This window comes from Ictalurus furcatus, chromosome 27 (genome assembly GCF_023375685.1).
Source record: "Ictalurus furcatus strain D&B chromosome 27, Billie_1.0, whole genome shotgun sequence".
NCBI lineage: Eukaryota > Metazoa > Chordata > Actinopteri > Siluriformes > Ictaluridae > Ictalurus > Ictalurus furcatus.
The window spans coordinates 12,580,374-12,604,613 of NC_071281.1; the positions used below are offsets into that span (position 1 = coordinate 12,580,374).

The window sequence follows — 24,240 nt, forward strand, 5'->3', positions numbered from 1 at the left end:
ATGCTGCACTGGGGAAGGCTTTGCACACTTTACATTTCTTCCACTAGCTTGCATTTTGAGCTGATTATTTATCTATAGAAGAGAAAGACAATCTTTCTCATACCAAGACTTGAATTACATTCTCTGGTGTTTTTTTTAAAATAATAATTTTGTACTCTTAAAAAAAAAAAAAAAAAAAAAAAATTGCTCTCATGAGTTACTGGAAATATTACACTTTCTCTTAAACAAGAGGAAAAAAAAACCTTTGGTAACACCAACGTTTTACCAGTAACTAGAGCTTGACCATAAAGGCTTTTTCCAACAGGAGCCAACTGTTAAAGGTCTGCTTTTGTTCATCCTGATATCAAGTTGACGACATACCTCATTCAATTTTTACTGACGTTAGCTTGTTCTGATGATGACTTGCATTCATCATTCATGCATACTTTGCAGCTCAGAGTACTTCTGGTATGTGTGAGTTATATAACATTGATGTGAAGTCAGGGTAGTTACATATAACTGTCAATTATGGTGCTGAGACTGTTACAAGATTTAGAACAAGCTCAAATATTCAACGACTAATGAACTTACCAAAGAAAAGATGAAAATATGATCAGTCATGACAGTGTCATGGCATTCCCGGAAGTATTAATAGAAATATACTATAGGTACACTGAGCTGCAAAGTCAAAGTCAGCTGTCATGACGATCTAACGCAGCACAGATTTATGTCAAAAAATATCTCTCACTTGACACTCTGGGGTTATGAAAGCAATCATTACACCCGTTTGTTAGACGACTTAATACACGCTTATGTGGGTTTTATGAAGGAGTCAAATAACTATTAATCACTGCCTTTAAGTAAAAGTTACCAAAACTTGTATAGCTTATGAGAATCAGTCATTCTCTTCTGCTCCACTGAACAGATTCAGTGTAATCTGTAGTTTGATGTACGAACAGCATACTTCACTTATATGAAGTATGAAGTCAAGCCAGATGTTCTGTCAATCTGCATTCCCGAGGGCATTCGCTCAGCTCGTGATTTAGAGACAAACGCCAAGACAAGGTAACGGTTTAGGGAAAGGGGGGGAAAACAAAAATAAAAGGGAAATGGTTCATGCTACAACGCTGCAATCAACAATCCATAAACTTTCATTGTGTGTCCAATTCAAACCTACTGTTACAAGAGGGCTGAGTAGAAACTAAATAATTAATGTAAACCCTTTAAAGATCATACACATATGTGAAGTGTCCATTTTACACAAAGGAACCAAATGATGCGGTCACAGATATGATGCGAGTGAACAGAAAGTGACCAACACCTAGCGCGGTTCAGAATGTTGGGATTGTCTTATGAAGACATTTAGTTTCCTACAGCTTTTAGCATTTGGTTAAGATGACAGCGAATGGTCGGTCATGCTACTGAAATGTTTCGGTAGAACTGGAGTGTCTGCAGTAAACGGTTCTCAGTCACCCTGCCCCAGAGGAGCACTGGGGAAATTCATTGGCTCACATTGCTGCTACATGCGGTTCACGATCAACCAAAACTATTATGGATTTAAGACTCAATCAAGGACAATGTCCCGAAGATTACGCCTTGCTAGCCCCCAAGAAACAACATTTATGGATTACTTACTCAAACTTTTTCGAAAATAATTTTATATTGTTTTTGTTAGAAGACCAGTGAACTAGCATTAACTACTTCTGTGGCCTAATATACTTTCTCCATTTATGTTTCATATTGGTTCCGGTGTGCCTTATGGCAAGCATGTAAAAAAAAAAAATGCATGTTTGATTGTTGTGTACTACATAATTCACCCTAAAGTCTTGCCCGTAACATATCCATACCACTACAGCAGGAGCAGATTAAGAGTAAGATTTTTTTTTTTTTTAAATCACCAACGTTCAATCGTCAAAGTCGTTCACTTCCATTTCAATGCTAGATGCAATGATCAATGTAGGCTTTCAAGGAAATAAACACGGTCTCTTACCAATTCACACGGCTCACCTGATATGAAAAGATTCTATTCAAATTCAGAGTTAGTGCTCAGGATCAGAAAATTTCTTATTAATTTGTATGAAATTGAATGAAATCCACACACATCTTACTCAATCTGACAAATTTCTCATGAGAGTGGGTTTGGGAAACACACACTATATGGCCAAAACTTTGTAGACAAATGACCATCACAGCCATACATGGGCTTTCCCCAAACAGCTACTACAAAGTTTGAAGCACACAACTGTATAGGATGTCTTTCTATACTGTATAATTGCAATTTCTATTCACTGGAACCAAGAGGCCCAATCCTGTTCCAGCACAACAACACCCCTGTGCACAAAGGTTAGTGTGGAAGAACTCGAGTAGACTGCACAGAGCCCTGACCTCAACCCCACTAAACACCATTGGGATGAACTGCCAGGACTTCTCACACAACATCTCAACATCAGTGCCTGACATCACTAATGCTCTTGTGGATGAATAAGAACAACTTCCCAAATCCACACTCCAAAGCTTAGTGGAAATCCTTCCCAGAAAAGTGGAGTTTATTATAAGAGGAAAAGGGGGACCAAATCTATAATAGGATGTTCATATGCATGTGCATGGTCAGGTGTCCACATATTTTTGGCCATATAGTGTGCCACAGACTTTCCTTGATTCCTGTAACTCAACAGTTGTTTGTTTTTCTGAGAAATGTTATTTATTTAGTCAGGCTTTATTTAATCAATACTTTATCATATGACTGGTGACTGGTCAGCCTATCTATAATAATAATTCACAACGAGTAGGCTGACTAAGACTCACTGAGACTCGCTTGGCCAGGCTCTAGGATCAACCTAGGAGTTGTAGTATCTTTATATTATTTGAAAAAGCGCAACCATTTTAAATACACCAAGGTTTCAAAAGCGCATTTCATTGTGAATATATATAATTTGGCCCAACCCATGACCTTCTTTGAGAACATAAAACACCAGTGCTGGCAGCAAGTAGTGGCAAGTTTTACCCCCAACTTTACCAAACATACAAAGTGTAGTGGAGCACTCAGGCAGGGTAGGAAAGACACTAATTTAATTGTGGGGCCTGAGGTTTGTACTGAGCTAAGAAATGTGTTTCCATCAGAGTTTACCTCAAACTGCAGAGACAACAAAAATTGGAAGCATTTCCCAGGTTACCTTTCCTTTTGACCAAAAGACTTTACTTAATCACTTATACTGAGGCATGGAGGTTGTATTTTCCCAATAATAATAATAATAATAATAATAATAATAATAGTTATTATTATGATTTTGATTGACATCTACACAAATACCAAGAGAGAATTTTGGAAGAAGGTTGTGATAATCACTGTGATATACCCACGCCTAAGTGTGTGCAAACCTATCTAATCGTGCTGGATACCTCACTGGCAGATTTAGGTCAAGCAAATCCCCACCCCTAATTAAACCATAAACACTTTTGCCATAAACATTGCATTTGTACTTAATTAGAGCCTCCAGCACAGATTAGTTTCAAGCCCAAAAAACCCCAGAGGTTAGCCATGTCTAATGGCTGGAAACTGCAGCAGGATTTAGCTAGACCACTCTGGGCTTCACCCTCAGTTCTTACTCCATGGGCTAACTCAGCTTCCCCTCAGGGATTGAGGCGTTTTATGCTGAGTGCTGGCGGGTATTTGTCCACCATTGCCTGCAGCTCTAGTTGTGCTTGGCTCGTCCTCCTTTCATGTAGCTTTTCCAGCGCTTGGAGAAGTCCCTGAAGATCGGCGAGTCATCTATGGAAGCCAAGAGCTGCAACTGATTGATGTGCGTAGTGTGGTAGTCCCATCGTGCCAGGTTGGGTGCCGTGCCTAGCATGAAATGACGTAGATCATAAATGGTGCCCGAACCAGTGTCGTAAAGTGGCACCATGGCCTTGAGCGATTCCATGCCCTTGGCGTATAGTCGTGCTGCCTCGCGTCCGTCCCCTTCACTTGCTGTCTGCGCCAGGTCATAGAGCCCAATTAGAGAGTAGATAAAGCCATTGAGGACGAACGAACTTGGTGTGGTTGGATACTCTTCGTACCATTCGTACTTGTTCATAAAGACGGCTTTCACACCATGCTTCTCAGATGGTACCTTATAAGGACCCGTGGCACGTAGTGCTGCTTTCAGGTATGTCTCGTCCTTGGTGAGTAGATAGGCCCTTACCAGGGTAGACATAGCCTGGCCTTGTGCCATTGCTGAGTACCAGCCAGGCTCCAAGGGTCGGAAACCCTCACCCAGTTTGCGGGTGACCATTATTGGCCAGCCACCACGTTCATCCTGGTTCTTCAGTAACCAATCACTGGCAGCAAAGAAGGCAGCCATGTGCGCTGTAGTGGAGATGGCCACGTTGTCAATGGCACCTCGACCATGCAAAACCATTTTGACCACGCGCCGTGGCATGGTTTTTGTGGTTTTGACGGCCTTGGTGTTGGACAGGCCAATGCCCTTGCGCAGATCAGTGAGGAGGTCTCGGGTCACTGTGGTCCAGGCTGAACGTGGCCCGATGCCATAGGTGATGGAGCGGTCTTTAAAAGTAATGAGCTGACTGGTAGTGACGTAGTGGATAACAAATGGAGGCCCCTTCTCCGTCGTTTCCAGTACGACAGACACGCTGCCATTGGAGGCAAATTTCAGGTCAAAGGAGATGATGAAATCCTTTGTGTTGCCAAGAGAAAGAGAGATGCCCTCAGAGTTCTCTGCAGAATCAAAGCGGAAAGCAAGAGTTAAGAATTCTACCTTCAAAATAAATGTCCTGCAGTCAAGGACGCAAATAGATAAAACATGCACACATACTCCTGCACTGTTTAACTGTATCAGAATGAAGTCCTGATGGTATAGGGTTCACATATATGTCACTGCTCCAAGTAGCTAATTAGACCAAGAGGTAGAACGCAAAAACGAACACTTGGCCAAGATCCTAATATGACAGGTAAAAATTACTTTTTAACCAGGAAACTGGTGCAGGAAATTCAAGATATTCTCGTTGGCCAAGCCTCAAACAGCCCGTCATCTCTATTTATTTGGGCTGCAGAATTGCACATTCAAAACTTTGTCCAAAATTCATCTTTCTCCATTAAGCATGATTTATACTAAAGCATCTATTCTTGCCTGCGGTTTCTTTCTCCAGTTACAGGCAATGAATGTTTAAAAAGAAAGACAAGTATGAGGCTATCCTGAGATGGGTAGGGAAGGTGATAAGTGTAAAGGAGTAAGCTGGAAAGGCCAAGAGAAATAAAATAGGATGTTTTAGGGAGATACTGGACGATCAGCATCACAGTGTTCATTTGTGTTACTATTCAATGCACTCATATAGCCATTACTTAAGGCAATAAATAGGGTGAATAAATTTGTACCACTCTCCTCTGATTAGCTCCCAGTCAATAATGGATGAGTGGAGACTACCGACAGTAAATAAGTGAGTAGAGTGTGAGAGATGAGAGCCACAAAAGAAAGGGCAAGAGTCACTAAGAGTCACTAAAAACAAACAGATTGTGAGAAGAAAATAAGAGAGAAAAGGAAGACAAGGGACAAATGTCTAATGCTGGAGTACTAGATCCAGCGCATCCCAGCAGGCGTTGCTCAAAATCAATGCACTAGGTGATGACACCAATTACTACCCGCCTGCGCAATAGCCCGGCTAATTCTTACGGCTATTGATTGGATCAGTGCTAAAAAGCCACACTGTATTATTAACAACAAAATACATATTGCCGGCCAGAGGGCTGGTGCCTCAGGAGGTTCAGCCTGGTAGCTAGCTTTGTGCGTGCTCGCTTTAATGTGGTACAGACATTGATTTTGCGGAAGAGACTATGAGATGCAATGCGAAGCTGCTGATTGGAGAATTAAATGAGGATAAGACTGAAAGAGGAATTAAAAACAGGGAGAGCAATAAAGGATGAGCACTGGAAGCTTATGGAAGGCTGGGGGCTTGGGCTGGATGCTAATGGTTATAATGAAACTCATAATTAGGCTCAAATAAACATGCCATCATACTATACAACCATACAGACGTTTTAAATATAGCGCTTATGGGGGGGGGACTATTTTTTAATTAAAGGAATCTGGAATTCTCCATCATAATTTAAATTTATGGATGACTTGCAGAAATGAAAAGGAGAATGAGGAGAAAACAACAGTCTTGACAACCATTTTAGTTTTCTTGTAGGAATATAAAGAAAAGGAAAAAGAATACTGAGGGCTTCAAGGTCCCCGTGTCAGTACCTGGAGCATTAAACAGACGGACGGTGGAGGCTCGGGTCTTGTCGTAGCTTGTGGTCAGAGTGCAGCCCTTGGGAATGCTCCATGTGTTTGGCTTGCTGTTGTGCTCCTCAGCCGTGTCATACACCTCCACATGGGGTGCTCGCTCCGTCAGGTTCTTACTGAAGTGACTCAGACCATACTGCGCTATCTGGATGGCATAGAAATAACCCTGAGGACCCCATTGTGTTGACAGAGGGACTCCTGGAGAGAAGGAAGAAAAAAGAAAAAGAGAAAAAGAGAGAGAGAGAGAGAGAGAGAGGACAAAGTTATAGATTCCATTGCAAATGCAAAATATCCATCCATCCATCCATCCATCTTCTACCTCTTACTCCTTCTTCAGGGTCGCGGGGGAACCTGGAGGCTATCCCAGGGAGCATCGGGCACAAGGCGGGGTACACCCTGGACAGGGTGCCAGTCCATCGCAAGGCACACTCACATACACACTCACACACCCATTCATACACTACGGACACTTTAGACACGCCAATCAGCCTACCATGCATGTCTTTGGACTGGGGAGGAAACCGGAGTACCCGGAGGAAACCCCCGCAGCACAGGGAGAACATGCAAACTCTGCACACACATGGCCCCGGCGGGAATCGAACCCCGGACCCTGGAGGTGTGATGCGAACGTGCTAACCACTATGCCACTGTGTGCCCATGCAAAATATCATGATTTAAAAAACAAAACAAAAAAAAAAACAAACAAAAAACTGTTTTCATGTTGTTTTACAGAAAATAGTAGAGCTACAGTTTTTAATCTTACCACATCAGCATAGTCACCCCACAACTACTAACAATCAGAGGTACGATGGTCACAGCATACACTTATTATTACTAGGCTTTTGGCTAAAGCACAGGTTCCAACCTGGAATACCCCCGGTCCTGCAGATTTAAATGTTTTCCCTGCTACCAACATACCGGATTCAGCTAATCAGCTCTTCTCGAGTTGACGTGCACATGCGTTTAATGCTGAAATACATGATGCATAACATACACTTTATGGCCAAAAGTTTGTGGACACCTGGCCATAAAGCACATATGCACTTTTTGAACATCCCATTCCAGATCTAGTCCTCCACTATACTGGGAAGGCTTTCCACTAGATTTTGGAACATGGCTGTGTGGATTTGTGATCATTCAGCCACAAGAGCATTAGCGAGGTCAAGTAAGCAGACCTGGGGTGCAGTCGAGGTTCCAGTTTATATAACACAAAGGTGCTCAGTGGGGTTGAGGTCAGGGCCCTGTGAAGGCCACTCAAGTTCTTCCACTCGAGTTCTTCCACTCGAATCTTGACACACCATGTCTTCACGAACCTTGCTTTCTGCACAGGGGCACTGTGATGCCAGGATAGGATTGGATCCCTTTGTTCCAGCGGACGAAAATTGTAATGCCACAGTATACGAAGATATTTAGTGCCAGGTGTGCACAAACTTTTGGCCATACGGTGCATCTGTTTTTGCATATTAACTCAACGATCAATGCTCAAAAGCATAAACCATACAAAATAGTTGAAAAACTCAATGTTTGTACATGCAACAGTTTATTTTTTGTTACCAGGACAGAAACATTTTTTGAAAATCTATATGACTTCACAACATTCGACTGATCTACAGTCTCTTTTATAGCAGTACATGCCTCTCCACTATGCGAGACAGTGATGAGGGTGAAGGATCATCGTCAATAAAGGATGGATTCTTCTTCTAGCTTTCGAGTTCTGTTCTACAGCCGTGGTTGCCAAAACGCACAGGTCAATAACTAACCAAAGGCAAGACACAGCTGCTACGCCTCTAGATTATAACTCTGTTTCAGGCACTGGGAGTGTTCACACACATATATTTGTCTTACTATCCATGTGAGGACTTTCCATTGACATTATTAATGCTTTGCCTACACTTAAATCTAAATCGAATCTGACCTTAACTTCTGGAACCAAGATGAAACATTTTCGCCTCTTACTTGTTTAAATAAAAGCTGTAGTTTTTGTAAAAGGAAAAAAAAAAAAATGTTTTCCTTGTGGGACCAGCCAAAAGTCCCGCAACATCAATCAGATTTTCCTATTCTTTTGGAGATATTTTGTCTCCACCAAGAGATAAAAATGCCCACACACACTCACACACCCAAACACCCACCCACCCACCCACACACACATACATACACACACAGCAACAGGGAAGAGGGACAGAGATAAACAGATCAAACCGCAAGAACACACAAATGCCCTAATAAGATCCACTGCATTCCCCGAGGCCATTTTCCAAGGAGTGTGTATGTGCGCACACACACACACACACAAAAGTTGTAAGTGGGACCCGCATTAGGAGTTAAATGGAGGTCTCAGAAACTGCGTCTGGCCTAGATTCTATTCAGAGCCGAATATTTGTCTGGAGCAGATGAGGAAACTCTGTGCCTCTCTCATACTTCTATAAACAGTACATCCTGAATTTATTCCCTCTCTTTTTCTATATTATTCTCATTATCCACTGCTCCTTTTTCTCCATCCTGCTCTTCCTCATTTAGCACAGCCCAGCGTGTGTATCCCATCACGCGGCAGCTCTGCAGCACAGGACTTGTTGTTATTAGCGCTATATGAACAACAGCCTAATACATATCATGTTGGAAATAACATCTGGAACATCTTGCAGAGGTCACCATGACCAACTGACACACACACACACACACACACACTCCGTGTCTTTATTTCTCTTGTCTCCCGTTTCACACACACCCACTGGATGCACACAAAGACGCGCACCCCCCGTGTGTCTCCGATTTCAAAGGAAAAACCTGCACACACCCTGCTCTATTTTCCCCTGATGTTACACAGACTTTCTGTTCCCAATTTGCACAAATACGAAACCACTTATGTCCATGAAAAAAAATCTTCAAACAGCTGAAATGCTGATGATACACACTTCAGTTCCTCTTCACATTTAACACATATACCCTGAGAACTGACACTTCTCTAAACAGTGTCCTCACAGAGAAAAGGAGAATCGGGAGGAGCGTTTCGCAACCTTGAATCAGCCCCTCAAGGCCCTCCTCCTCCTCCCCCCTAGTGCGGTAATTAATAAGGTAGAGCTCCTTAAAACTCACAGCAGATCCGCAAGGAGCTCCTGGAGCCCATAGCCTCGGCTGTGAGTAATGGACAGAGGCCGGGCGGTGCGGGAAAACACGCCAGCGTCCTCTCGAAATCGGCCAGGGACGAAATGAGAGCACTGAAGTAATTCACACTCCATCAGGTTTGCCTGGCCGTCGGATTTATCTCCATTTAGAGACGACCCAATTTCTCCATTGAACACAGAAGATTACACCACAGACCTGCCCCTTCAAGATAGCTATGTGGAGAGGAAAAAGCTTAACCATTTAGCACTCTGAATGCACCAATGGAAATTTGCTGACAGGAATGTGAATGAATAACAGTCTGATGGCTCCAAAATGGTTTCATTGTGAATTGCAGAAGAACGACAAAGTGAACGCTGCCAAGAACGTGCAACGTTTCAGCAATTTCCCCCCAAAACCAGTGTATGAATATCACACCTTCAAGCTATAACCGGTTTTGTTTGTTTTGTCCACTAGTTCTTGATCCAGTCTCGGGGTCTTGCTGCCCTGAAGAGTTTCACATAATCCCAACCCACCTTAACAAAACACTGTGTTGGCTCTAGGGCTGTCGAATATCGGCTAAAATGAATCCGCATTCAGAGGCATTTCAATATAAATCACAATGGGTCAGCCAATATTATTACATAATCGCCTAACAAAATATTTAACTGATTTTCAAAGATTACATTACAAAGAAAACATTACAAAGTCAACAGAAAAATAACCATATGTATTTATACATTTCATGTCATAGCTTTTAAAACAGATATTTACTGATTTTTAAAAATTTTTTTTTATGTATTTAGAAAACGAACATCATTGAATCCATGCATTTTATTCAAGGCCCTTTTCCGTTCCCATTTCGAACGAATAAAATGCTGAGGAAATTGCGTTTCAATGGATTTGGTGATTAAAAGGGAGAAAATAGGACCTTATACAGTTGAATGCAGTGTCTGAATAATTACATTCTTTTGAAAATTCAAATAAATGTTCAAACAGTATAAATAGACTAGAATAGACATCATAATAGTGTGTGAAAACCTGAGCAGAATGAGAATAAATCCCACCTGTAGGACATTTCATTTCTTATTTCTTTTATAGTGGTAACAATAATGCCCAGTTCCTCGGTTCAATCTAAAACATAAAGCACATTAAGAATGTAAGCTTTTAGTAGAAACGTGGACACAGACCTTGGATATGGACCATGAGTAAATGCGAAATATTTTTATACGCACATTATATACTAGGGCTGCAAGATTCTGTTCAAAATGATAATCACGATTATTTCGATCAATATTGAAATCACGATTATTTATCGATTTTAGGGACAACATATTTTTATTGCACTTTCACATTTAAATAAACAGACCGCTGCTTTCACCTCCATGTTGTGCAACATTCCTGCTAATGTACAAATCTTTGCATCAAATTAGACTGATCCTTAAAAAGTGCGTCATCTCATAGAAGCAAATTATAAATACAATTGTACCCAAAATATAGGATAAGTAAAAATAAAATGCCATCAATCAAATGAAAATATGCAATCAAATACAACAACGCAGCCAAATCACCCAATACAGAGGTGACGCAGAGATGATGTCATTTTGTACCGGAACCCGGAAGTTAGCATCACACCGGTTCCCTCGACAAAAACCCAATAGGAATTTCCCATAGGCTTTTGGATAATTGCAAAAAATAAGCTCTGCGACCAACAAAGGTTTACAATACTAATACCTTTTCACAAATGAACACAACTTTTATGAAGTTTGAAACCTAAATACAATTGCCAGAAATAAACAGCTCACCGTATGCTATAAACGAACACCACCACGGTCGCTTGACTTCAACGTCACCATCGCCAAGCTTCCGACAACTTGATTTAAAAACATTTTCCATAATACGGATTTACTCTGTGGATGAATCTTCATCCAGGGTTTTTTTTTGGGAATACCGGACCCAGTTTATCTGCAAAGACGTTTCCTGTTCAGCGTGATGACGTTTAATGTCCACGACAACGTCTGTAGTCTCATTCAGCAACTTGTTAGTGTCATGCTTTCCCCTCACACAAGCGCTGGAGCTCACAGCACGCTCTGAAACCCGAAACGAAGCTGGCAGTGTGAGCGCTAAAATGCTAACTCGTTTCCAGGTTTTGGCATTACAAAATGACGTCATCCCTGCGCTACTCTATGGTGATTGGCTGTAAGTTTAGGAAGCGCTTGATTTCATCTGCAGCGGAGTTTTCTATGAGCTGAGGATGAACTTTAAACGTCAATATCGCAGTCGATCATGTTCATTTAATCGCGGGCAGTCAAAATCGTAATCAAGATCGATATTCGATTAACTGTGCAGCCCTATTATATACACATTTTTTTTGTGTGTGAAAACAACAGACTTTCCTGAGCTGAATTATGGTTCTGTTTGTATGTATCTCAACCAGAAGTAAAGTTACAGCATTTTAAATTCCCCCAAAAGTGAAAAAGAAGAAAATTACATTCCAACTGTGGCGGAGAAGCATCACAGACATTTAGTACCTGATTAAAAAATGATTAAGCACATGTCTGTTTCATGACAGCACGCAGCTATGCAAGCACTTCAAATCGTGACGTTCACTAGTGAGGTGTTAAACATCTTTAGGCAGGCTGATTGTTTTTGCCATTGTGCTTCTTAAACAGGCTCCTTAACACAATCTTCACAGAAATACAGCCAAGGCCAGGGGCGACCAATTTACTGCTTGGTTGGAATGAAAACCTGCACCCACACCGGTCCTTTGCAGATCAGACTGGTTAACCCTTGGTCTAGGGGGTATCCAGATTGTTTTAGTGAAATACGTGTTTTCTTTAAGCAGAGGTGTCAAAGTCGGTTATAGGCAGAAATGTACAATTTTGTCCAAAACTCCACTCAAAAAGCCACCACCTAGTTTCAGTTTGAATGACTGAATGGAAAGCTGAGAGCATTTACTGCCTAATCATTTTTATTTATTTCTTTCCTCGGCAATAAACCGTGATTAGTTTGTAGCTGCAAACCTCAACCTGAATATGATGCCATTTAATGGCAATATTTTTAGGGTAATAGCGTACAGTGTGGAAAGACGCCAGCATTAAAGGATAATGGATTAGTTTGCGTTTTTGACAGCAACATAAACAGAAAGAGAAATCATTCTGAGTACCTCTCAAGTAATTATTGTGCCAGCAGTTCATCCACAGTAAAAACAGGCTTCTCGAAACCTGGAAACATTAGATCTGTTAGTTTGTGTGCTGGCAGGAAAATATTTAAAAGGGAACAATGCAGTTGGATGAAACGGTCCGGACTGCACTGTGCCGCTACGTTAGCCCTTTTTGCTTTAATCTGCATGTGCATTGTGTACTGGGACTACAGTGTCTGCAAACAGCAAAAGGAAAGAGTGGGAGGCGGATGTGCCAGAGTGAAGGACAAAGCAGGAGTCCGAGGAGAGCTGCTCCTCCTCTTATTTGGCAGCAACTCTGTGCCTGTGTTAAAGAGGGAGTAGCGCAGAGAGAGAGAGGGAGAGAGAGCGAGAGAGAGAGAGAGAGAGAGAGAGAGAGAGAGCGAGAGAGCTATACATCCAGCAAGAGATAAATGCGAGGGGAACTTCACTCTCAGTTCTCACTGACAGTGATGGAGCACTGTGACTGAGATGTCTGATTACACCACAGTCGATGCCAAGGAGAAAAAAAATATGTGTTTCTTGGACAGAGTGATGGAGATGCCAAAGGACACGACTGAAGCAGCAAAGAAGACCACTCGGAGCAGACGCTCTTCCTCTTCTCCTGACCCAGCTCACCGCAGTGAAATGGAAGATGCATGTTCGTACAAGCACAAAAAAGGTTCTACATTAAGTTTGGGGTCACCACAATCAACTCCTGTAATCTAGTTGGATCAATCTCAGTTTAATTTGCTTAATGCGAGTCCATTGATGGTCCATTACTCATGAGAGGCTAGGGGTGGATTTACTTAAGCTTGCCTTCCCGGAAAACTCTTACCAGGGCTCTAGGGCTAAATGACTATTTATAGCCCACCAGCAACCCCAGGCCTGCTTTTCTCTTTATGCTTCTCTCTCTACTTTTCTCACCTACACACCAGAATTAAGTGACACATCCGTGAAGAAAAAAAAAAAATAACGGCTGGGAGAGAGGGGAGTATCAGATCATTTTCACACTTATACAGAGAACTAACAAAAACAGAAAATGTACTCAACTAAATAGAGAAAAACAAGCTGGTGGTTCCAAGAATGTAACACACCAATTCATTTTCTACACAGAACTATCATTTTATGGTTATAAATACTGTATCTAAAAGCGCTTAACTTGATTAAACCAAACTGCTCTTGCAATGGCTGGATGTCTTTGTGCAACCACTGCATTTGCTCTCTTTAAATGCTGGGCCTCATGAGAGAAAACTAATACTTTCAGCCAGCAAGCATCTCTACTTCTCAGGTCACAAACCTTCAATTTGATAGTTTTTTTCCCCCCTCCATGTCAGGATTTCAGTCACCCACCCACACAATGGTCTAAGCTCTGAGGCTGTATACTCCCAGAGAATATAGTGTCAAATACTTAAAATGTTTATATCTTATCAATCCTGAGTGGCTGCTAAACATCCAGCAAGACACAAGACAAGACACAAATGTCCTGTGGAACAGCTCAGTGATTGGTACATGCTACAAAAGCTTTAACTAAAAACAGAACCGCCCACTTTACAATGAAAGGTGATCAATTCTGGCAAGGTAAATGTAGATATGTCACTAATTATTTATTACTTTGCAGTAGAGGTGTGTGGGGAGTGTTTTTAATACAACTCCTGTAGGAATTCTGACAAATCCAATCCAACCCTGTCTGCACCTGCAGTTAGCTTTCTTTATACCCACTCCTAATATTTTTCTAATGACCTTAGTTTGTTCTAATCCCCTAAAATATAAAGAAAAGTCATTTCAAGTGACTACCCTAACCAGGATAAAGCAGATACTGAAGATGAAGGAATGAACACAATAAAATATGCAATCTTTCCTTGTCCTACAAGTTTCATATACTCATTCGTTCCTGAATGTATGAGAATGAAAACTGCCCACCCCAGCACCTTTTTTTTTGGTCTACCTTGAGATCCTAATCCCGATGCATATGTCTACTTTGTAGATTTCCCTGGGTCTTTATTTGAATGTTCCTCAAAATAATTCTCTCACTGAAAAGAGCTGTAATTACTGCGGAAACTGTATGCTTGTCAGGTGTTAATGTCATAGACTGAACATTTGAGTAAAAACAGTTGCACTGATAACCTTCAAGCTTTCTGTTCTACCACTCAGCCTGCTATGAATATATACATGGCATTACAGGTATAAACAGTATAAGACATGTAGCACACCTTCTATACCACTGATGCACTTCACTCGGTCACGGACCTCCACGTTGTACCCTTCGAAGGACATGAAGACCCCGTTGGGGCGGTAAGGCTCCCTCTGAGTGTACACTTTGGAATAACTGTGTGAGAACTCGAAGCGGTCATAGCCATCATACTGGACCACTTTGCCGTACACCTCAAAGTATTTCTCCATCCAGCTGAAGGGCATGTAGACCTCCGTGCCCTCACGTCTCCCTTTAATAGTGACGTCATCGTTGATGAGGCAGTCGATCTCCTCATATCGGACTCCACCACCGACCACTGGAGGGGCCTCGGGGGGCTGGGCCTGCTGCTGAAGTCCGGCCGCTCCGGGACTGGGCGGGGCTAAAGGGGCCCGGGGCAGGGAATGTAGCACCTTCTCATTGGTGCACCTGTTCCACAGCACCACGGTGGTGAGAGTGAGAAGGGCACAGATCACTATCAGGGTCTTGTAGTGGACCCGGGAGGCCAGAAATCGCATTCTCACTCCTCACCTAGAGAAAAAAAGATCAACACACATTACATATCAATTCACACTGAAGGTGTCTAAAAGTCAGGAAAGTACACGTGATGGGTTTATCATTCTTCTCAGAAACACCTGAAAAGATCCCCAAAGGGTACATGTAATTAAAACGAACTAGTCCTTAAACAGAACCTCAATCAGTGCAAGGCTCATTTGACCAAAACGTTTAGAACACACTTTTCTACAGATTTGTAATATAAACCAAAACTTGGATTCATGGTGAAATTTAGGACCTGGATTCTAAGTGAAATTTGTTCTGACACCCCTAATGTGAACCCTTAACTTCATGTCAGCCAGTTAGACAAGCCCATTTAAAGCCAAGCATCCAGATTAGGGCTGTCAGAATGAATGAATTTCACTATTCACATTTACATAATAATGCTTTCAAATGAAATAAAATATTCACATTTGAATGTTTAAAACGCAACGTTTTATTTTTAGCTCAGCCTACTGATTTTTATTCCTGGCCAGGCGAACGAAATTCCTTGGAGATAAAGGGAGGGAAAAGCCGCCTCTGCTGATTGGCACGGCTTGCTTAATCTTTATTGGTGCAAACTCGGTCTAGATCTTTGTTTCACTGATCTGAAAAACACCAAAATAGACAGCGCTCTGAAAACCGCAATGACGCATCATTGCAGTATGGCAGTGCCACTCGTGATGTGCAGATGTTATTTAAAATGCATTCCACTAAGATTTCAGAATCTCATTAAGCTCCTTTATTATGCAAAAAAACCCCAAAACAAACAAACAAACAAACAAACAAAAAAAAAACGTTCATGCTCTTTATGAATATCCCTCAAGTCCAACATCCACATACCCTAAAGCATTCTGGTGATGATCAGGAATTTGGTTAAAGACGATCTGATGCATACCTAGATCATGTTAAGCATAGTTTAAAAGGTCTAATCAATATCAGTCCTCATAACATGAATACTCAATGAACGCGCCCTGACAGGAAGAAAATTCAATATCTGCCCACCATCTTAGCATACGCCTCCAGAGCTCCGAGCTCCCGGCAGCATACTGAGCAGTTTACCTTGTCTGAGCGCGGAGCAGCCGCCAGCCATGGGGAGTTATTCTGTTTGCTAAATTTGTCTTTGAGAAAGAGCAATCTGTTGCACCAAACGCAGAGACTAGTGGTGTCTCCTGAGAGACCAAATTATAGTGGCTGGATATGCACCAGGTCAAAGTCACCTACGGGTGTCCTGCAGCGCTCATGCGCGTCACTGAGAAACTAGTCTAACTGGCAAGATAAACAGCACAGCAGATGCAATTCCAGCTGCTCCATATTCATCGGCTTTTTCATGCTGACAGACCGCAGCTCTTGCTCTGATTTGAGCACGGCCTTTTAATCGAACGGCGTGGTAAACAATGGCAATCAGCAGAGGCGGATTTTCCCGCCCATCATCTCCATGGCATTTCATTTGCCTGGCCAGGAATAAAAATCAATAGGCTGAACTCCCACCACTGCTAATTACCGAGCTTGCACCGGCAGAGCAGACACACCAGCAACAAAGGCATGACCGCGAAAATCGTTAATACGCCGCACCTGTGTGTAGGCTAAACCAAGCCTAAGGTGAGGAGCCAGAGAATGAGCATCAATCACACAATGGGCTCGATCCATCTAGCCAAACAACAGGCTGTGTACACACTAAATTAAACTGATTGACCTGGGAGGCTTAGCAAAGAACTGATTGAGGATTAACCGAGTAGAACAACAAGAAGCATGGTCAGACTTCGTGTTGTTGCACAGCACCAAATATTTTATAAGTTCACGAGGGATTCATATGCTGCTTCGAACCACATCCTAAATGCTCTCTGAACAGGTCTGCGTTCTACCAGCAGCCTGTCGGAGCTAAAAAGCATAAAATATTGCCTCATAAAAAAGGATCACTCATATTTGCCAAAAAGGCACTGCATATAGAGAAAATGAAAGATCAGAGCAGACCGAGTGATCCTTCACTCTCATTTCCACTCAGATCCTCTCTCCTCTCTCTACCCACTGCTGAGGCTGCAAGGAGGCAGCAGAGCAAAAGAAAAAGATAAGCAGCTCGTCTCCTTTCTGAAGAACTATAAATAATTTGATGTTTTCACAGCTTCCTCGGGAAAAGAGACAGAGTTCAGACTCCACCACTTTCACAAGCCGTAGGGGGAGACACTGCAAGTCGTAGAGCGGCGATGTGGAGTCAGGCCAGGCCGTGATCAGGCAGCCCCGTGGATGACATGGGCTCGACTGCGTGGCCACAGATGTGCCCTGCGACGGGAATCATTTGTATTCAGCCCTGCTAATGTGCGAGAGGTATGGCTGAGATCGGTGTAATCCTGAGATCAGATGCCACAGCAGTGTTGCGGAGATGTAATTCGAACCTATTTGAACAAGGTCCAAGTATTTGGACAAGCTGCATTTTAGAGAACAAACTACAAGCTAAAAAAAGGAACAAAGTTCCATACGTGGAAACATGGGCTGAAGAGGTGAGGACTTAGATAATTTTTTTTTATTCATCCTCAAAGAGGAACTTTGTTTCCACCATGGGTGTGTAGAAAAGAAACACAACACCATACATATTAACCATCAACACAATCAGAGGGGAGAAGGGACAAAAAAAGGTTTTTAAATAAAAAAAATAAAAGAAAATATCAGGATCATACAACAAATGCCAGAGCAAAAGATGGCATCACAATGGCTGATTACCTAGGTGGTTAATGCTCGTACAGCCATAGGAACAAAACTCCTACCATAGCTGGCCTTTCTGCAAGTGTGGCCAGAAGAAAGGGGGTTGAAATACTGATAAAATGGGTGGTCTGGATCATTTAAAATTTTGTGTGACATCCGGAGCGTATATGAAAATGAAAGTCTGATAAATCAGGGGTGGGAATACCAATAATTTATCTAGCTAAACTAGTAATCTTTAAGAGTTTGTTCTTATTGGTAACTTAGAGACTTAGTCTCAGTAATTTAGGAATCATGGATAATTGAATCAGACAGACAGTTTTTCCTGTAGTATATTGCCAAATATGCAATGGTCCCTCCTTTACTTGTCACCAACTGTTGCAAACATATCGCAAACCTTTTTTTTTTTTTTTTTAAAACCTAGTGACTTTCAGGCTTCAAAAAGCTTGTTGGGTTACGATGTTCAGAAGCTGGTCCCATCAATAAATGGTGCAGAATACAAAGAAACACAAATAGCCAATTAATTACAATCTTTAAGATTTTGAACTCTTTCACTGCCACAAGTTTTAAGATGCATCAGATGCTCTATGGGCTATGGAGCATCTGTTGCTGAAGATATAAATGACACACCTATACATGTTACTGAGAGTATTGTAGGCATTGTCAGAACTCTGATAACACTGGACCATTAGTATGCCACCCCATTTCCACACCTCTTGATCCCTGATAAATAACCTTTTGAAAACCTTACATCATTACACTCTTCTGTTTTTTTTTTTTTTTTTATTTTTTTTTTTTATAAATGTGTGGCAGTACTTTTCTGCTGGAACATTATTGCCAAACCTTGGCAATACTAGATATCAAGTATGAAGTAGAAGTAGAATTTCCATCCGAGAGTTGAATGCACCTGAATCATTTATTATGCGCTCCCTCAGACAGCTGCCCATCCCCTCTTCAACCTCATCCATCTGATTCCCGCTCTCCTCCTTCGTCTCGGTTTCCGGTGAGACTCGCATAACCAGTGATCCATCATCTTCCTCAAACTCTCTTTAATAATCTAGATCCAAGTTTAACATTTCCACAAGGGGATAAACAACCAATCTGCACCCAGACACGGCTCCACCACCCCCAGCTGTGCTCTTATTCTGGCACCCTGGGCTCTGGGAACACTGGGAGGTATTGTGGGCTGATAATGGTTGTCAGTAAGGGGGATAGTATGAAGCTGGCACACAGGAAGCGGGAGAAGTGAATGCCTAGCTTTCAGCACGGATGGCACCACCGGCCCCACAGATTTGCTCCAGAGACTCCACGCCTGTCCCATCCACTTAAACCAGCAGCATGCTCTCTATGCACCCAGAAATAATGCAAAGAGGGCTTGAGGCTACCGCTATGAATGCAGGCTTATGAATGCCAGAGCTTGTACTGACAGCTCCATTGTTTTCAAGACCCAATCATGTAAAATGGGAGCTTTATGGCAATCAAAACCAATTTTGCTCAAGGGAATAAAAGATCTGGAAAAGGACTCTATAATTAAAAAAAAACTTTATAATACAGTGTGAGATTGTGTAAGAGCGGAGGCTGATTACTTCTTTCGATGGAAACGTTCTTCAGAAAAATGAAGGGCATTACAAATCTTGCCAAGGAGACACTGTATCCAGCTAAGTTAAATCCTAATACCACTTGGTGGACAAACCAAGCACTCGTGTGTCTCACGGGGCTGCGACCAGTCTTGAGGTGAAGCATGTTGCCAAGACCAAGACTGTCTTAGAAACTGGATTTCAACCAGAGACTTTGGCCCTTTTTTAAATAATAATAATAATAATAATAATAATAATAATCATAATAATAATAATAATAATAAAAAAAAAGACCTCCCAGGGCCCAGGAGAAAATGTGTCTGGTTTTGTGGTACAATTATTTGCAGCCTGTATGGTGATCTCTCCTGTCAGGACACAGCCCTTTGTCGAGGACATGTGCTAGAGTGCTGAGTTAGCATGGAGTTCTGATGGCTCTTACTTTTCCAAACCCTCTCTGGTATGTTAACCGTGCAACACAGCTGCTCTCGATCCTGCAAAAGGCTGCAACTGTTGTTGCACTGGGCCTGAAAATAGACCGACTTCAGGCAAGATGGATTTTCATGGATGTCATAGTACGTGAGCATTATTAGGCAATTTCCTCGACTCTGAGGAACAACGCAAATGCTTATGCACATGACATAGTATTTCATCACTTACCTGTGGGATGTTTCAGACCGGCAATTCATTGAAAGCCTCCAGCAACAAATTGTGTCACTTAATAATCATTTAACAACAACAGACTCGAATGAGGTCCTTATTGCAAAACCGCTGTATTTCTTCTCGCTCAGAACTGCCTGAGAATGTTGTATAACAACAACGAACAATGCAATGAGCATTTGAGAGAAAAAGCTTGGAAATGTTACTTGGGAAAGTTAAAAATATAATGGAGATTTATGTTGCACACATTTCAGGGGCACAGCACTTACAGCAAAATTAAGCTAAGATTGGTATTGATACAGAGTGGTTACTGCTCCTGCTTTTAGCTTTACTGTGCTCACATTTTTAAAAGCCTATTTATGACACTGATGGCACTGCTGCAGCTTCAGACTAATTAACCAGAGGCTCGCTTTTAACACAATGCATCACCATCTAGGGCTTTTGTTATAAATTGAATGCAATCGTCTCAACACTCCAGCTACTTTGCTAATTCCCATTCCTTTTAAGGTTTTTAGGGCTGGTTTTTTTTTTTTTCTTTTCTGGCCGGGGGGGGTGGGGCATTGGTGTGTAAAACCAATTGAGCCAAACAAAAATAATGCAATGATTCTCATGTGCACCAAGTTGCTTGTGTGTGAGACCAGCGTGATCAGGAATTTGGTGGGGTGTGCCCTGTCGGATGCGGTTTGTTTTGCCTCCGAGGGTAAACCAATTCATTTTATTACAGTTAAGTATCAATTAATAACATATCAATTTTACTGACAGTTTGTATAGTTTAGTCTTTCTAGTCTTCATCGAGATGGAAAAATAAACCTAACTGTCTATATGGCATTACCTGTACTTCCAATATACTGTAGTCTGATGCTACATAACCCAGAAAAATACATCACACTTCCTTTGCAGTTGGCAGCAAGGTCAACAAAAATGGTGAAGGATATTCAGAAGAAGAAGCTGTCAGGGGCGTCAGGAATGCTTTCACACTCATTAGTCCGGTCCATGTATCAGAATTGGAAGACATTTTGATAATTCTGTCTCAATTGCTATTTGGTTTGTTTTCACACTGAAGATAATTAAACAAGCCAAAACACAAACAAACAAACAAACAAACAAACAAATAAATAAATAAATAAATAATCAGGGCTCGACATTAACGCTTAGGACAAGAGAAAATTTTTTTGGACGGGCAAGTGAAAGAGACCACAGAATCTAATGCAGGTTATGAAAATGAAAGGGAGAGGAAATTGATCCCTACATGGAGAGATGAATTTCACAGGTCATGGTCACAGCTCCGTACACTTGCTGTAATGTTACCGTAAACACATGTAGCTAGCTACATCGCTACCCAGTGCAAGCATATGTGCTATTAAGCGGTCTTTGGTAATTTTAGCCAGCATAGAAACAGAAAATTTGACATGGTGCTTGAGCATGTAACTCTTAGTGAATTTAAAGCAGCTTGTTATACACTAGAAAAGCAGCTAATATTTTTATATTGTGATTTTTAGATTGTGAAATATTCCTTGATTATGAGTCATGTTCATTAATCAAGGGGACATGTGCCTTCAGGCATGATCCACTTCTGTCCCACGACAAAAGAAAACGCCACCAGCACAACATGAAGGCAAACATGATTTGAAAAATGAAGTTTGTGTGTTTGCTTACATTTATTCACTTAGCAGACGCTTTTATCCAAAGCGACTTACAAATGAGAAAAACTTCTGCTTCTTTCCAGGATCGAAACCATGCTGTTGCCAGCTACCATATCACGGTTTGGTGTGCTGCGGTTTAAAGTTGAATGACTCAAGTAAGGTGATAGAACACAGAGTATATTGCTTCTAAATAATTATAGTTACACCACAATCGGAAAAATAAAAGAAGTCGTCCCTTTTTTTTTCTCTCCAGGCAAGTAACTTTTTTTTATTTTATTTGAACCAAGTGAATGACTAATTTACTTGCCTGAAGGACAACCACATGACCGTGCTTAATGTCAAGCCCTGAGAAGAAGAATAAAAATATAATAGGCTGAGGGGCATGTGGGGCTGAAACATTGTCGTAAAAACCATTTTGTTCATTGGTCGGAAATACAACAAAGGAAAAATGTAAATAAACCTAAAAAAAAAAGAAAAAAAAAAAAGAAGAAAAAAAAAAGTCACCTGAGCAGAGACCACAAAGCTTAATAAATGACTAGATAATTCTAGAAAAAACTAGTTTGAGGTCATCCACAAACTGAAATACACGTGATGTTTGGTTCACATCCTGCTGTTTGGTAAAATGTCTCTCTCACTGCAAACAAGCCACACTAGACTTTATATTCGTTATTTTGGTCCTCGTCCAAGTGTGACTGCTATATTCTCACGTGCTTAAACAAACTGCACTACCGAGGAAAACAGACTAAACGCTACATACATGAGAACAACACAGACAATGAGTAGGAATGGTGTCACTAGAGTTTCTTTGGCAAAGGTAGTAGCAGCCAGACACATGTTCCTAATTACGTACATCATCTGCTTTTCCAATACAGCTCGCCACTTAGACTGAAAAATACATTCTTCCTTTTGTTGATATCAAGCTCTACACAAAAGCTTCCGGCTACTCACGAGAATACACTTACAGGAGCTTTAAAATCCGGTGCACACGGCAGATGCCGACCAACGCCGACAATCACCAACTTCAACACGACGGTCATGTTCACACTGCCCCATCAGACACCAACAAACTTTTTTACGGACAGTCAGACTGGGTTAAAAATGGATCGTCTTTTTACCACAATCAAAATTTTACAATTACTAGAGTCTTTCCGTACCGTTCTTCACTTGAAAAGGCGAAGAGTGAAATGAAATAGGTTGTGGGCGAAGCCTTGGTTGTTGCGATGTGAGAGACGGGGCGCTTTCTTACATTTATAGAGAACTGCAGACTCTGGAGAGGATGTGCAAAGATTTTAAAATTTTGCTCAGTTTGTCCAGGGGTGTAACCTGGGCTGGGCGTTCAGGGCTGTAGCCCCGGAGACAACTTCTTTTGCCACTAATAATTCTCCACTTGGAGCGGTTTGTCACTACATAACTGAACGTCAGTAAAAGAAGATGGCGGTGAATGGAGGCGAAGCCAATCAGACAGGGTTTACAGGAAACACATGGAAATACTCGCGTCTTATTGGCTGACAGCTCTCAAATCCACCAACGCTAGCTCACACAGTCAGTGTGAGGGGGAAAAAATTGATATACGGGGATGAAACTGAAACACTAGCATCCTCTGAAGCTGAGCAGGAAAACAAGGTGTGTAAACGTATATATGAATTCCAGTTTACGTGAACATGATATGACCAGAGCATAAGGACAGAATGTACTTTGCATGGCACTGTAGCAGCTAAACTCATACAGTGATAGCTTAGTTGTGCCTCCACTTGGCTAGTGACACCAAACTAGCCTAGTCTCGAGTTAGTTTTATATTTTATCACTCTTTTAGTCCTGCAAACAGTAAGAACACCCGAGGCGAGTTTTATAATAAAATAAACTAGCCCTCACATGCAAGAATTAAATAATGCATGGAAACAGTCTATTTAGAAGTGTGTGTGCCTAGCACCTAGCACATGGGCTTTCGTTTCTATGGAGATTGCAGGGACGCTTGCCTCATCGTCATTTCAATGGTCCGTGCCCAGGTCAGATTACATCGGAGTTTGTTGGAAACTTGTACCACACCGCTCAGACATTAAACGACCCGACAGACGCCGACTGAACGTGTTCAGTCTGAAAACTAAAGCCGATGAACGCCAACAGACTCCGACTGGGTTAACATAATGATCCGACAAACCTGAAAACGTGTCTGTTGCCGTTAGTCGGCGTCTGTCTGTGCAGTGTGAACCGGGCTTCAGGCGTTTATATTCTAAATATTCCACTTGTCAAATATGCCTGGATGGAACAACGGTCACAAGCTGCTCCTAGCAGACTTAACAGGTTATTTTTTTTTTGGACCAGAGCAGCCTGATCAGCCGAGTATGAAAACACACTCCAGCCGTGCCGTATGGCCTCGGAGCGAAATGCAGTCAGAGTGCTGGAGCTCAGGTGTGTCAGC

At 41.8% G+C, this 24,240-nt stretch overlaps 1 protein-coding gene across 1 annotated transcript in view; it reads right to left on the bottom strand.

Annotated features, from left to right (window-relative positions):
• Positions 1–2,499: 2,499 nt before the first annotated feature.
• glceb (glucuronic acid epimerase b) overlaps positions 2,500–24,240 on the bottom strand; it is a 67,713-nt gene continuing 45,972 nt past the window's right edge. Inside the window, exons 3-5 of the mRNA XM_053616662.1 lie at positions 14,736–15,244; positions 6,222–6,461; positions 2,500–4,696 (exon numbers count right to left, since the gene is read on the bottom strand). Coding sequence (XP_053472637.1) covers positions 3,672–4,696; positions 6,222–6,461; positions 14,736–15,231 — 1,761 coding nt within the window. The 5' untranslated portion in view covers positions 15,232–15,244 and the 3' untranslated portion in view covers positions 2,500–3,671. The remainder of the gene's footprint in view (positions 4,697–6,221; positions 6,462–14,735; positions 15,245–24,240) is intronic.